Here is a 13179-nt window from a genome sequence, read left to right on the forward strand (position 1 = left end):
CCGTCCCGCGGGGTAACCGGTGCTAGAGCCAGGGTCTTGGGTGTGCGTTCCGGCCCGGCTGGTCGTGTTAGGTGGAATCCCTGGGCGCGCAGGTCGTCGCCTCTGCGGACTCAAAGTGGCCGAGGCGGCTGCGTTCCAGATATGCGGCCCTGTGAGGGAGAAATGTATTTACTGACACACGAGCACATCTTGTCCCATCTCAGGTCAGTGGAGGTCTCATGGGCTGGAGAATCGAGATGATTTACGTGGGGGTAGTTAGTGAACTTTGTCCCATATTAAAGCCCTATTTTCCTTTCCCAGTTTCTTCTTTACTTAGGAAGACACAGAAATGAGTGACCGAGAAGCAGCTGAGATACAAATTTCGGAACTGGATTTACTCTCTAGTATGTTTCCTTATGAGGAGGAGTTCATTGTGACTGACCAGCTGGCTGTGGCGGAACTAAAACACTATGTTGAAAATGAGTCTGCAGAGATGCCCTCTTCCAAAGTTCAGTTTCTATTGAATGTAAAGCCAGAGGTCTCCAATGCCCCTATGGTATTGTAAACACCTTTTTAATGCTTTTCATTTTGTGGGATTTTAGGTCTTGCCTTGAACTGAATGTTTGTTCATGTCTTTTAGGTGGAATTCTCTATGTCCTGTGCTTTACCATTTAAATACCCAACTGTTCTACCAGAAATTACTGTGAGGTATGATATTAAAAATACAACTAACAAGAATATTTAGATGCTATTATGTACTATATAAATGCATTTATAATAGAAAAAAAACTCCAAGCCAGTCATTTTTGAATAGTTCACTGTCAAGCCAGAAGGACAACAGTGCTGATGGAAAAAAAAAAAGGCTCCATGATAATGATTTCTCTGATGTCCAGCAAATTAGTGATAAAACTCACACATATCGCAGAATCTTAGAGGTTGGAAGGGACCTCCAGAGATAATCAAGTCTAATCCCCCTGCCAAAGCAGGATCACCTAGGGCAGACCATAAAGGAATGCATCCAGGCAGGTTTGGATTGTGATCTCCAGAGAAGGAGACTCCACAGCCTCTCTGGGCAACCTGTTCCAGTGCTCCATCACCCTCACCTTAAAGAAATATCTCCTTGTGTTGAGGCAGAACCTCCCATATTCTAGCTTGTACCCATTGCTCCTTGTCCTATCACTGGGCACCATCAAAAAGAGACTATCACTGTCATCCTGCAATCATTCTTGTAGCTCTCTCTTAGACTCTCTCCATCAGATCCCTGTCTCTTGAATAGGATGAGAAAAAGTGTGGAGGAATGGCATCTTCTGTACAGAAGGGTTAGATATAGATGTTATTCATGGGTTTTATGCTCAAGAAGTGAGATTATTACCTGTTTTGATAAGGCTTAAATTAAAGAAATTAAAAGTTAGTCAATGGTCTTATGCTTCCCCTGTCAAATTGCTGTTACTCCAAGGTTTCTGTTAACTTCATTGGAACATTTCTGTTTCAAGAAGTAGCCTTACATATTACTGGAAATTAGTTCAGCTACCATACTTACTTTTCAAGTACCACCTTCTTGATTTTGATTTGGAGATTTACTGTACTACATGTGAATACAAGAGTTAGCACACCAATTAAACGCTAATTAAGACCTTTTTGTAGCTAGTTTGATTTAAGAATCAATAGCAAGTGCATGCCATCTAAATATGGCCTGATTTTTTTTAAGCTTGAAGTGAAACTGTTTGAAAAACATGCTAAATTGTAAGCATATTACAACTGCATTGTTTTTTTCTTTAGGTCATCATTCTTAAGCCGCTCCCAGCAGATTCACCTGAACTCTGATCTCAAAACATATTTGATGGAAAACTGCAATGGGGAGCCCTGCATGTTGAGTGCAAGGGAATGGGTTAAAGACCATGCAGCTGCTTACATTGACAAAGAGCTCTCAGCTTCCTCAGTGACAACATCAAATACCATGCAGTCAGAAGATACCACCTTCACTCGATTGTGGATCTATAGTCATCATATTTACAACAAGCAGAAAAGAAAGAATATTATTGACTGGGCCAAAGAGCTCTCTCTGTCAGGGTTTTGCATGCCTGGGAAACCAGGTGTTGTTTGTGTGGAAGGTCTACAAAGTAATTGTGAAGAGTTCTGGTTGAGGTATGTATTTCTTCCTACTTAAATGCCATTAGTAGTTAGAATAATATGTTTGGAGTTGTGTATGTGTAAAGTGGGAAATCCAACCACCTTCCAACCTATAAAGGTCTGCAAAATATTTGTGTTTAGTATTTACAGCTCTGAATATCCACTGTAGTTGTCTGCATCAATCAAAGCTGCTAGTACCATTGCACATTTATTCCTGTTTTACCTTCCACTGGACTTTATTTGTATAGTGATGGACTGCAGTACTCCAGTTGTGCTAGATCAGTGTGCTGTTAAATCACTTTACATTCCTCTTTTATTCTGCTCCCATCATTTATATTTTGGTTGGTGCAGACTACATGGACATTGTCATTTGGGTATAATGGGTATGAGAATATGAGAATTTTTAGCACAGATAAGACAGAAGTGAGCACTGGAATTGGAACCACATGGAAACAAATGGAACAAATGGAATCTATTGACTTTGGGGATAATAGCTATTTTATAGTATTTTCTAAAGCAGTATTTATTTTATTGCTAGATTCATAATTTTCCAATTGCTTTCAGAATAAGAAGATTAACATGGAAAAGAATTCTCATTCGACACAGAGAAGATGTTTCTTTGGAAGGTGGAGGACATGCTGAGATTCAGAAACAAAGAAAGTTCTCCACTTTGGAAGAAAAATGTTTTGATGCACATGGTGCCAGAGGGAATCATATGGATTTAGGACAACTGTATCATTTTTTGGAAGAAAAAGGTTGTGCTGATATTTTTCAAATGTACTTTGGGGTTGAAGGGCATTGAAGGGATTGAAGATCACCATGGGTCCAAGTGCCTCGTAACAGATTCCTTCGCTGATGTGCAACAGTTGATCAGAGAGAGAATAATTTGTGGTTTATATGATGAATCCAGATTTCAATGAAAGCAAATACCCAGTGAAATCCTGAATAATGAAAATTACTAGATGATTACTGGTTTTAAGGGCATTTAGGGTATATACATAACTACAGTGGAAGAAAGTATGTATAATAACCTTCCAGGAACTTGCAGAATTGTATATGAATGGCTGGAATTGCATTACAGATATTTGCTGGAAATAAAATACAGCAGAGAGGAAGCAGTCCCAGAGGCTCCTACAGTGTGTGGAGGATAAGTTTCCTGACACAGCTGGTGATGGAACTAACTAGGGAAGGCTCCCTGCTGTACCTGCCTTTTGTGAACAGAGAAGGACGTGGTTTATATAATGGTTGGGGGCTGTCTTAGGCAGTGATCATGAAATTATAGAGTTCTCAGTTGTTGGAGAAGTAAAGAGGTGGGGGTCAGCAGAACTGCCATCTTGGACTCCCAGTTGGCAGACTTTGGCCTCTTATGGAGACTGGTCAACAGAGTCTCTTGTGATGCAGTTCTGAAGGACCAAGGAGTCCAGTGTCCTGGATTAACACAGCCCACTCTCACAAGCCCCTCTCCCTTCACACAGATCCATGAGATCCAGGAAGGCTGAACACTGTTCAAGAAGAAGTCGTAAAGGTGCAGGAACAGGCCCTCCCTGTGTGCTGAAATGTGAGCATGCAGGGAGAAGACTGGCCTGGCTGAACTGATAACTTTGGCTGCAGCTCAGGGCAAAAGGGAGAGTTTGGTCTTTGGAACAAGGGGCAGGCCACTGAGGAGACCTACAGTTGTGAGAAAGGATTAGAAGGGCCAAAGCCCAACTGGACATTAATTTGGTTTCAGCTGTTAAAGAGAATGACAAATGCTTCTACATCAGCAACAAAAGGAGGACTAAGGGGTATCTCTGTCCTTTATTGGATGCAGGAGGGAACATAGTGGTCAAGAATGAGGAAAAGGCTGAGGTACTCAATACCGTCTTTGCCTCAGTCCTTAGTAGTAGGACCAGTTGCTCACTGGATACCCATCCCTCTGTGCTGAAAAATAGAGATAGGAAGCAAAATGAAGCCCCATAGTCCAAAGGGAGATGGTTAGTGCCCTGCTGCACCCCTTACACATACACAAGTCTATGGGCCTGGATGGCATCCCAAAATTACTGAAGGAACTGGTGGAAGTGCTCACCAAGCCATTTTCCATCATTTACCAGCAGTCCTGCCTACGTGGGGAGGTCTCAGTTGACTGGAGATTGGTGAATGTGATGCCCATTTCCAAGATGAGATGGCAGGAGGATCCTGGGAACCTGTCAGTCTGACCTCAGTGCCAGGATTGGTCATGGAGCAGCTCATCTTGAATGCCATTATGCAGCATGTCCAGGGCAAACAAGTGATCAAGCCCCATCAGCATGGGTTCATGAAGAGCAGGAGGTGAGTGTCTGTCTCTTCTCCTGAGTAACAAGTGATAAAACAAGAGGAAGTGGTCTCAAGTTGCAGCAAGGATGGATTAGATTGGATATTAGAACACACTTATTCACTGGAAGGGTTAGGCTCATTAGGGAAATCTCCATCCATATAGGTGTTTAGAAGACACACAAATGTGATGCTGAGGGACATGATTTACCACCAGACTTGATAGATAATGGTTAAACTCGATGGTGTTAAAGGTCTTTTCCAACCAAAGTTGCTTCTGATGCCAATTTCTGATTTTCTGAATATGTATTTCTGTGTAGATCTGGTAAAATTCCCAACACGGTGGTGTATGGTACAGATTTGGGCACTTTCCACAGTGATTTCATTTGACAAGTGCAGATTTGCTTCTGATTTGAAACTGCCATATTCTAAGCCCTTGTCAGTGTACAAGAATACCACAGTTCAATAAAGACCTCACAATACTCTTGAAGTCTCTGCACTTTTAAGATCTATTGATGGGTACAAAATGTAAGGATATTTCAACCCATTTACATCAATGCTCTATTTCACAACAAGATGTTGACAACCATTTGCTATTTTGGGGCCTGTGCTGGGTTGTCTGTCATAGGCACCTTCTGGGGAAGATGGCCCAGCACTGGCATGACCAGCCTGGGGACCTTGACAGGCTGGATAGATGGGCCCATGTCAGCTTCAGGAAGTTCAGTGAGGCAAAGTGCAGAGGAGGCCTTGGGAGTGCTTCTTGGTGAAGCACTTGACATGAGCCATCAATGTATGCTGGAAGCCCAAAAAGCCAACTGTGTCCTGATCTGCATCAAAAGATGTGTGGCCAGCAGGTCAAGGGAGGGGATTCTGCCCCTCTACTCTGCTCTTGTGAGACCCCACCTGGTGTACTGCATCTAGTTTTGGAGGCCTCAACACACAAAGGACATGGGAAAGGTCCAATTGAGGGCCACAAAGATCATTGGAGCACTGGAGCACCTCTTCTGTGAGGACAGGCTGAGGGAGTTGTGTCTGTGCAGCCTGGAAAAGACTATGGGGAGACCTTATAGTGGCCCTCCAGTATGTGAAGGGAACATATAGGAAAGCCCGTGAGGGCCTGTGGTGGACAAGGAGCAGTAGTTTCAAATTAGAGCAAAGTACATTTAGGTTAGTCATTAGGAAGTTCTTTATTGTGAGGATGGTGAGACGCTGGGAGAGATTGCCCAGAGAAGTTGTAGATGCCTCATCCTTTGAAGTATGTAACACAAGCTGAATGAGGGTACGAGCAAGCTGGTCTAGTGGGAGGTGGCCCTGCCCATGGCAGGGGTGGTTACGATCCGATCTTAAAGACCCCTTCCAACTCAAGCCATTCTGTGGCTCGCCCGCAGTGCTGAAGCCGCCGCGCCCGCCTGGCCCTGCCTCCTGCCCGCCCTCCGGAAGTGCTGCGCTCCTGCGCTCCGGCTTGTCCTGCGTCTCGGCGCTCGCGGCCGGTGCTCAGCGCTGCCGCCATGGGGGGCAAGAACAAGCAGCGAACCAAGGGCAACCTGCGGGTGAGCGTGTCCCGCCAGGCGGGAGGCGGCTGCGCCTGTGAACCTCGGGTCTCTGCTAGTGGCTCCGGCGGGGCCGGCAGGCGGCCTGGCTGCGGAGGGCGGCGGGGCCCGGGCCCGCGCCTCGGCCTCGGGGGCAGGGGCTTCCGGCACGGGCGGCTGGGTTAAGCAGCCCTTGCCCACCCGGTGCCTCTGGGGGTGGAGCGCTACTTTTAGGCCCACTTTTGGGCCTCGTTAGGGCTATGGCCACCGCCGGGCTTCAGGGGCGACTCAGCCTGGGCCCGTGTTTTAGGGGAGTGGGACTGCAACTTCCTGTGGTGGTTGTACGGGTTTTCCAGGTAGGGGCAAGGGTGGGGGCCTGTAGCTGCAGAATCACCACGGACGTAAATTCTGCAAGGTATCGGTGGCTACATTTAGCGTGCTATTTTTTTTAATTTTTTTTTTTTTTTTCCTCCCCTCTGGAGAGTCTTCGAGTACACCTGTCGTGGTGTCTCTGTCTTGCCACCGGGCTAAAGTAGTGTGACATCTGTCAACTGTGGCACTAGCTCAGAACAGGGGAATTGTAGGTCAAAGGTTGTATTCAGGTTATGTAATTCCTAGAAATCTACTCTTTGCTATGTATTTAGAGAAAACTTGGGAGCAACTTGGAAACTTTTGGATGCGATGATCTTGAAGGTCTCTTCCAACCTGGTTTATTCCATTCCCAATGAAGCATGTCCTGATAGTTGAGGTTCTGCATTCAGAAAGAAAATGGATTAAATCTGTAGATGCAGTAGTCAGGCAAAATGTGTAATAAGAACAGTACAGTACATTTCAGCAAATAGTCATTACTTAAAAACAAAACCCAAACAAACTCACAAACCCACAACTGTTATTAGAAAATAAAAAGTATTTGATTTACAGGGTATCAGGAGAACATTAAAGTGGTGGTTTAGTTTGGAACAGTCATTTCAAAAGAGTGGGGTTGACATAAACAAGAGCTGCTGATGTGATGAGCAAGATGTTGACTTAACTGGGGCAAACTAGAAAAAAATTTGCAATTCAAAACACTCACTGTAGTACAGACCATATAGCATTATACACTGTTACATATCTAGGTGTTTGCTGCATTTCACTAAGTTTTACTTGGCCCTGTTGTTGCTGGTAACATCCTTTGTTATATGTGCGTTCTTTGGGAGCTGTATTGGTCCACATATGATAACATGAGAACAACTGAAAACAGAAGTAGTGAAGGAGGGTAAATTGTTTCTAAGTTGTTCACTTACTGAAGGACTACTTTGTTGCCCCTTTTTTGTATGTGTATGAAACCAATATAATTTTCAGTAAGTATTCATGGTTTATGAGCAAAGGGAATGCTGATTCTAAAAATCATTTTCTAGGTCAAGCTTACACATGGCCCTTTTTTGTAAGACTTTCTTTTAAATAGAAGACTAATTATACAATATAAATGGGATCATGATTTCAAATGTGTGATGCATGCACAATAAAATTACTGAAGTTAACTGACATATTCCCCCTTTTTTTTGTTTTGGTTTTTTTTTTTGTTAGCCCTCTAGCAGTGGCCAAGCTGCAGAGCTCCTTGCCAAAGAACAAGGAACAGTGCCTGGCTTTATTGGCTTTGGAACATCTCAGAGTGATCTAGGATATGTTCCTGCAATCCAAGGAGCAGAGGAAATAGACAGCCTTGTGGATGCTGATTTTCGCATGGTGTTGCGAAAACTTTCTAAAAGGGATATCACAACAAAATTAAAAGTAGGTTGATCCTTTATCCCTCCTCTTGGAGTACTTAAAAAAACCAGTCCCATCAAATTACAGAATATCTATCTGACTCCTTAAATCCTGCTCTTGATTTTAGGCTATGCAAGAGTTTGGGACAATGTGCAAGGAAAGAGAAGCAGAAGTTGTTAAAGGTGTTCTTCCTTACTGGCCAAGAATTTACTGTAAAATCTCACTGGTAAGTATTAAAAGTGTCTAATGAACTTCTCTGGATACTTCCTATGCAAACCTCTAAGGCAGTCTTTGCTGATACATCTAATTTTGTCGGAATTAGTGACTTGTTCTAGGAAAATCTGAAGTTGAGGGAAAGTCTTTATGCTGGAGGTGTTTCAGTATTGGCAGTGGGTGGAATCTTGAAGCATTGATGTCTAGGGTGTACTCACTGGATGGAGATAGCTGTTTATTAAAACTTTACATTACAAATATGACAAGATGCATGTTCTCATGAAAATTTCTTTTGTGTAGATTCCAGAATGGCTGAAGAGTCATTTAAAGAAATTATTTATATGTATCTATATATATTTGATCTCGGACTAATGTTTGACCAGACTTGATAGTTAATAAACTGAAGGAACCCCATAAAAAAAACACCCCAACAAACATGAAAAGACCATTCTTAGCCAGATAATTCATAGTTTCCCGATGTGTTTAATACATCTCCAAGCTATCTGAGCTGACTGCTATTGGAAATGTCATATTTGACAAAATGAATCACTACTCTGAGCCATTAGATCAATTCCTAGCATTTCTTTTGGGAGCCAAGAGCATGGGTCATCGTGATGTTGTAAATTCATACGTAAATAATGGATAATCGCAGTTTGTGTAAGGTTATTGTCATTTTAATCTAAAAAGTCTTTTCAAAGCTTCCTGTTCCTCTTGTCTTTCTGTTAAATGTTTGTATAAAATGGAAATTGAAACTGTAGTTGGGGATATCAGGGAAAGGTTACAATTTTGAATGTACCACACAGTGAGAATATGACACTGCTAAGTTGGGACTCTCCCCTTATCTAGAGATACCAAGACTTTTTGTTGTTACCTGTTTTCACATCTGTGCAGCCTGAATCATTATGAAAATGTGTGAATGGAGAGGCAGCTTTTGGTTTTTGTCATCACTTCTTTGAAGTACTCAGCATGCAAAGTACATTTTTTTTTTAAACAGTAATCCTTTCTCTTGTTTTAACAGGATCATGATCGCCGTGTTCGAGAAGCAACTCAGCAATCTTTTGAGCAACTCATTCTTAAAGTAAAGAAGCATTTAGCTCCTTACTTAAAAAGTATCATGGGATACTGGCTGATTGCTCAATGTGACACTTACTCCCCTGCTGCTTCTGCTTCAAAAGTAGCTTTTGAAAAAGCTTTTCCTTCAAGCAAACAACCTGAAGCCTTAGTATTCTGTAAGGATGAAATTCTTAATGTGAGTTTATATGTTTGTATTTCTTAAAGGCTTTGTGTTTGTTTGTATTTCTTCAAGGCTTTGTATTGAACATATGTCAGATTTTATTGCAGATTGAAAATTTATCATGCCCCCATCTATTCTTCATGCTTAAATTTCTTTCTAACCTGAAACTTTGCTTCTGCTAATGTGAGGAGAAGACTCTGTCCAAGTCACATCCTCTTCTTTTTCTTTTTTTTTGTGATCCATCATATGTAAACTTTTTTGTTTTGTATCAGTTTAGTGCCTTAGTACCAGAAGCATATGCATTCACAGATTGCGTTGGGTTGGAAGGGACCCTGAAAGGGCATCTTGTCCAACTGCCCTGCAGTGAGCAGGAACACCTCCAACTAGTTCAGGGTTCTCAGGGTCACAATGAGTCTCATCTTGAATATCTTCAGGGATGGGTCCTCAACCACATCCCTGAGCAGCTTGTTACAGTATTTTACCACTCATTGTAAAGAACTGCCTCCTTACGTCCAACCTTAATCTACCCTGCTCCAGTGGAAAACCGTTGTGCCTCATCCTATCACTACAAGCCCTTCTAAAGAGTCCTTCCCCAGCCTTGTTGGTCCCTTGTTGGCTTAGTACTGCAATTTACAAAGAATTAGAAAATTCTGATTCAAACATTTCCACAGCTACTGCGTTCAGTAGGAGTTGATTAAGTTTTGTTCTTGATGTCTCCAATATAAATATTAGGTTCTCATGTTCATATATATGTTTATTTTTTTTCCCCTCTAGGTGCTTCAAGATCACCTTCTGAAAGAAACACCTGATACACTCAGTGACCCCCAGTATGTTTTAGCTTGCTTTAAAGTATGGTTTAATCTTGGTCTGTAGTGAGTTCTCTGTGCCTGGAAGTACTGGATTCAGTTTTGTTTCAAGAGATAGAATAGTCATTTGAGTTCAGACCCCTGCAAGTTTCTCTGGGAAAGTGTTATCAGTTGTCTGAGTCATGTTTCAGCTGTTTCAGGAGTAGCATTTTTCAATACCTGGAAGATGAGGTGACTTTAAACTTTCTAATGTTTAAGATGTGATTTGGTATCATTAGAACCTCTGGCAAGTGTACATATTTACATTGATGCTGTTGCTGAAATCAAAGGAAGGGCACAGAAAATCTGACTTTTGGTTCAGCCAGTTTAGAAGAGCTTGAGAGGCCTGCTGATTTGTGTATGTTTCACTTTAATTTGTTTTTGTTTTGCAAGAACTGTACCAGAGGAAGAAAGGGAAGCTAAATTTTTCCGGATTCTGACCTGTTCCTTGTTAGCTTTAAAAAAGTTGCTTAGCATGTTACCAAAGAAAGAGGTGCATTCACTGGAGGGAAAGTTAATGTCACTGCTGTCCCAGAATAAGTTTTGGAAATACAGCAAGCACAACGTACCCCAGGTGACTTTTTTGTTTCTTCATTATTTTGGTTGATTTTAAAGATAATACACTAAGGCTAAGCAAGTATTAATTACTTTTACTCTGCAAGAATGATCTTTGTACTTCACTGAATTCTGTTAGAAACAGCCTTCAAATTTTTAGGTCTTAAATAGACAGTATTACTCTAAAACTTGCCTGCTAGCCTAATTTGTTGTTTCCAAGCTACCATCATCTTCTACTTGGCAATCTGTCATCGTTTCAAGTGCATGGAAACGATACAAACTGTGCCAGCTTAGTGCTTGTGGTGTTAGTGCTTTTGGATTTTCTTTTTTTTTTTTAAACCATTTTATTTGTCTTTGGTCTGCTAAGCTCAGTAGTGCATAGATGGTAGTATTTTGTAAAAATGTGATGGTGCTTTTGGGAAAATATTAGACGTATGTTAAAGCAGATTTTTTAATAAGTTTTTTTCATAAACCTTTTATCACCAAATTAAATAGGCTTATCAGATTTAGCTTTACTAACATACCTTTGCTGATGTGGTAAAATACAGGAACTGCATGTTGTTAAGTTACAGTGACTTTAAAAAGGGTGTTGTAAGCTAGGGGGAATGAGAAAGTGTTGTCGTTTGACTACAACTTTGTTTTCTCTGTGCTTTATGTCAGGTTCGCTCAGCTTTTTTTGAGCTGGTTTCTGCTTTTTGCCAGTACTTGCCTGAGCTAGTGAAGGCTGAAGCACCAAGAGTTTGTCCTGCTGTTCTTCTCAGCATTGATGACAGTGATGCAGTGGTGTGTCCTGCTCTTTGGGAAGCTGTGCTTTATGCTGTCACCACTATTGAGGTAATGTTGGAAAGCTAAGGGGTAGGTATTTTACTTGCATTTGGCTTTTTACCCAGTGCCATTGTTCCCTGTCGAGAACTAAGAAGAACAGCTTGACTAAGGGTTTTTTGTTATTAATAACATGAACTCATCAGTGTTACATGCTCCTTCCTATTTAGGGTTTCAGTGTAACTTTGAATTGTGCCTAGCATGTCTGAAAATCATTAAGTAGATTGACCTGAATCTCTTTGACTAAATAGTTACTAATAAGTAAAATAATACTTAAAACCTTTTCTCAGGTGCAGACAGTTACAGAAATGACCTGCAGTGCATTTTTTGTTTGTTTGTTTTCCTTGCTAATTTTATGCTTAGTTCTATGACTTCTTTTTTCTTTTTTTTATAACATCAAGTGAAATAGCAGCTTTGAAATTATTGGTGGGATGAATGGTTGTCATAAATAGGGATGTTTTGAGGGTTTAAGACTGCAGATCTCTTTTGTAATTGCTGGTATGAACTGTAGCAATTCTTGGGGGAAAATCAATAATCTTTGTTCAGATCTCTATTAATGCTGACACCTGGAAATATGATAGATCAGGTGACAAAAAAAAGACGGTGGTGGAGGTGCCAAGGTATTATGTAACCATCAGAAGATTGTTGAGGGGAATTTTGAAGTTGGCAATTGTTCTAAAGTTGAGGTTTGGAACTCATTGCTTATTCTTGATAATGAGAATTCAGAATTAAGTACAGGACCAGTTACAATAATCATTTTTATGAAGAATCCTTTAAGCATTATTAAAGAGAAGCCTTTAATTGCAGTTTGCTAACAAGAAAGGTCAATTGATGTTAAACAATACAGAAATATTACTGCATTAACTTCTTAAATGCAGCAGCTGAAGTAGGGAGAAAGGGATTTTTCAAAATAGGAGCAAGTGAATTTAAATGTTGCAATAATGTACAGAAAGCATAGGGGAATGTGATAACTTAGGGGAAACATATTAAATGTCTAGCTTAGGAGTTCTTCCAAGGTGGTATATGCACATATCATTTACACTAGGTGTATTTCTTTCTGTAGGACTGTTGGAATCATGTGAATGCCAAAAAGGGAGTTCTACCAAAGCTATGGACAGTGCTTCGAGAAGGAGGACGAGGACTAGCTACTGTTATATACCCAAATCTCTTGCCGTTCTTTAGCAGAGTACCTCCTGGTATTGCAGAACCAAAGCTGGAATATTTTAGAACTTTTTTCAGCTCTATACTTCAAGGGTATGAACCACAAATTTACTATTTTTTTTTCTTTTCTTTTAAATCGGTCTCTTTTACATTTTGAAATGGGAGAACTGGTCTTCTTTAAGCATTTAAAGATAAGTAATGTATCATTTGGCTTGAAGATATTTAAATGTGCAATAATAGTTTATTTGAGGAGCCTTTCACTATCATTCTTGAAAATTACATCTTTTTGATTGTCTTCCTTGCCTAAAGTGTTCCTTGTCAAATCTTTGTGTTTATTCCATAAGAAGTTCAAAGTAAAAAATTGATTTAAGCTTAAGGATGGCTTTGAAGATGTCAGGCTCTTGTCACCAGTGTGTAATTGTTACAGAGGTTATTATGGACTAGCTTTGTGATTGTGAAGTTCTTCTGATGCTCAATTTTTAAAGGCTTGAAATTGCTATGGCTTTTTGCCTTTGAAATATGTCAAAACTCTCTTGCTGTCAAATCTAAATAGATGATTGTGCACTGTCTGCTTGAGCATATGTAAGTTATTTTATGAAAGACTGAAATGTAGCTTATGGAAACAAAAATCAGTTCTTAATTAGTCTTGGTGTGGCCATTAGCAGAGCTCTTTAAG

At 40.8% G+C, this 13179-nt stretch overlaps 2 protein-coding genes across 3 annotated transcripts in view; both read left to right on the forward strand.

The window, feature by feature from the left end:
- Positions 1–115: 115 nt before the first annotated feature.
- RWDD2B (RWD domain containing 2B) lies at positions 116–3156 on the forward strand. 2 transcript variants are annotated; one of them, XM_009905684.2, is made up of 5 exons: positions 116–203; positions 301–535; positions 620–687; positions 1759–2124; positions 2674–3156. In XM_009905684.2, exons 2-5 carry the CDS (start codon positions 329–331, stop codon positions 2909–2911), a joined length of 879 nt encoding a protein of 292 aa, XP_009903986.2. In that variant the 5' UTR covers positions 116–203; positions 301–328; the 3' UTR covers positions 2912–3156. The 2 variants fall into 2 exon arrangements, with proteins under 2 accessions (XP_009903986.2, XP_054021850.1); XM_054165875.1 differs by having other exon boundaries at positions 301–487.
- Positions 3157–5859: 2703 nt separating this feature from the next.
- The window catches only part of LTN1 (listerin E3 ubiquitin protein ligase 1), a 31885-nt gene continuing 24565 nt past the window's right edge, over positions 5860–13179 (forward strand). Inside the window, exons 1-8 of the mRNA XM_054165930.1 lie at positions 5860–5948; positions 7494–7697; positions 7801–7899; positions 8905–9135; positions 9895–9947; positions 10359–10539; positions 11181–11354; positions 12406–12596. Of these exons, the coding sequence (XP_054021905.1) occupies positions 5907–5948; positions 7494–7697; positions 7801–7899; positions 8905–9135; positions 9895–9947; positions 10359–10539; positions 11181–11354; positions 12406–12596 (1175 nt within the window). The 5' untranslated portion in view covers positions 5860–5906. The remainder of the gene's footprint in view (positions 5949–7493; positions 7698–7800; positions 7900–8904; positions 9136–9894; positions 9948–10358; positions 10540–11180; positions 11355–12405; positions 12597–13179) is intronic.

The sequence above is a fragment of the Dryobates pubescens genome, chromosome 12, assembly GCF_014839835.1.
Source record: "Dryobates pubescens isolate bDryPub1 chromosome 12, bDryPub1.pri, whole genome shotgun sequence".
In the NCBI taxonomy this organism is placed as follows: domain Eukaryota; kingdom Metazoa; phylum Chordata; class Aves; order Piciformes; family Picidae; genus Dryobates; species Dryobates pubescens.

Bases quoted from the DNA above. Each gene is read 5' to 3' on its own strand.
- RWDD2B (XM_009905684.2), top strand. From the start codon at position 329: ATGAGTGACCGAGAAGCAGCTGAGATACAAATTTCGGAACTGGATTTA. The intron at 688-1,758 runs GTATGATATTAA...TTTTTTCTTTAG, and splicing joins CTACCAGAAATTACTGTGAG to GTCATCATTCTTAAGCCGCT. The intron at 2,125-2,673 runs GTATGTATTTCT...AATTGCTTTCAG, and splicing joins TGTGAAGAGTTCTGGTTGAG to AATAAGAAGATTAACATGGA.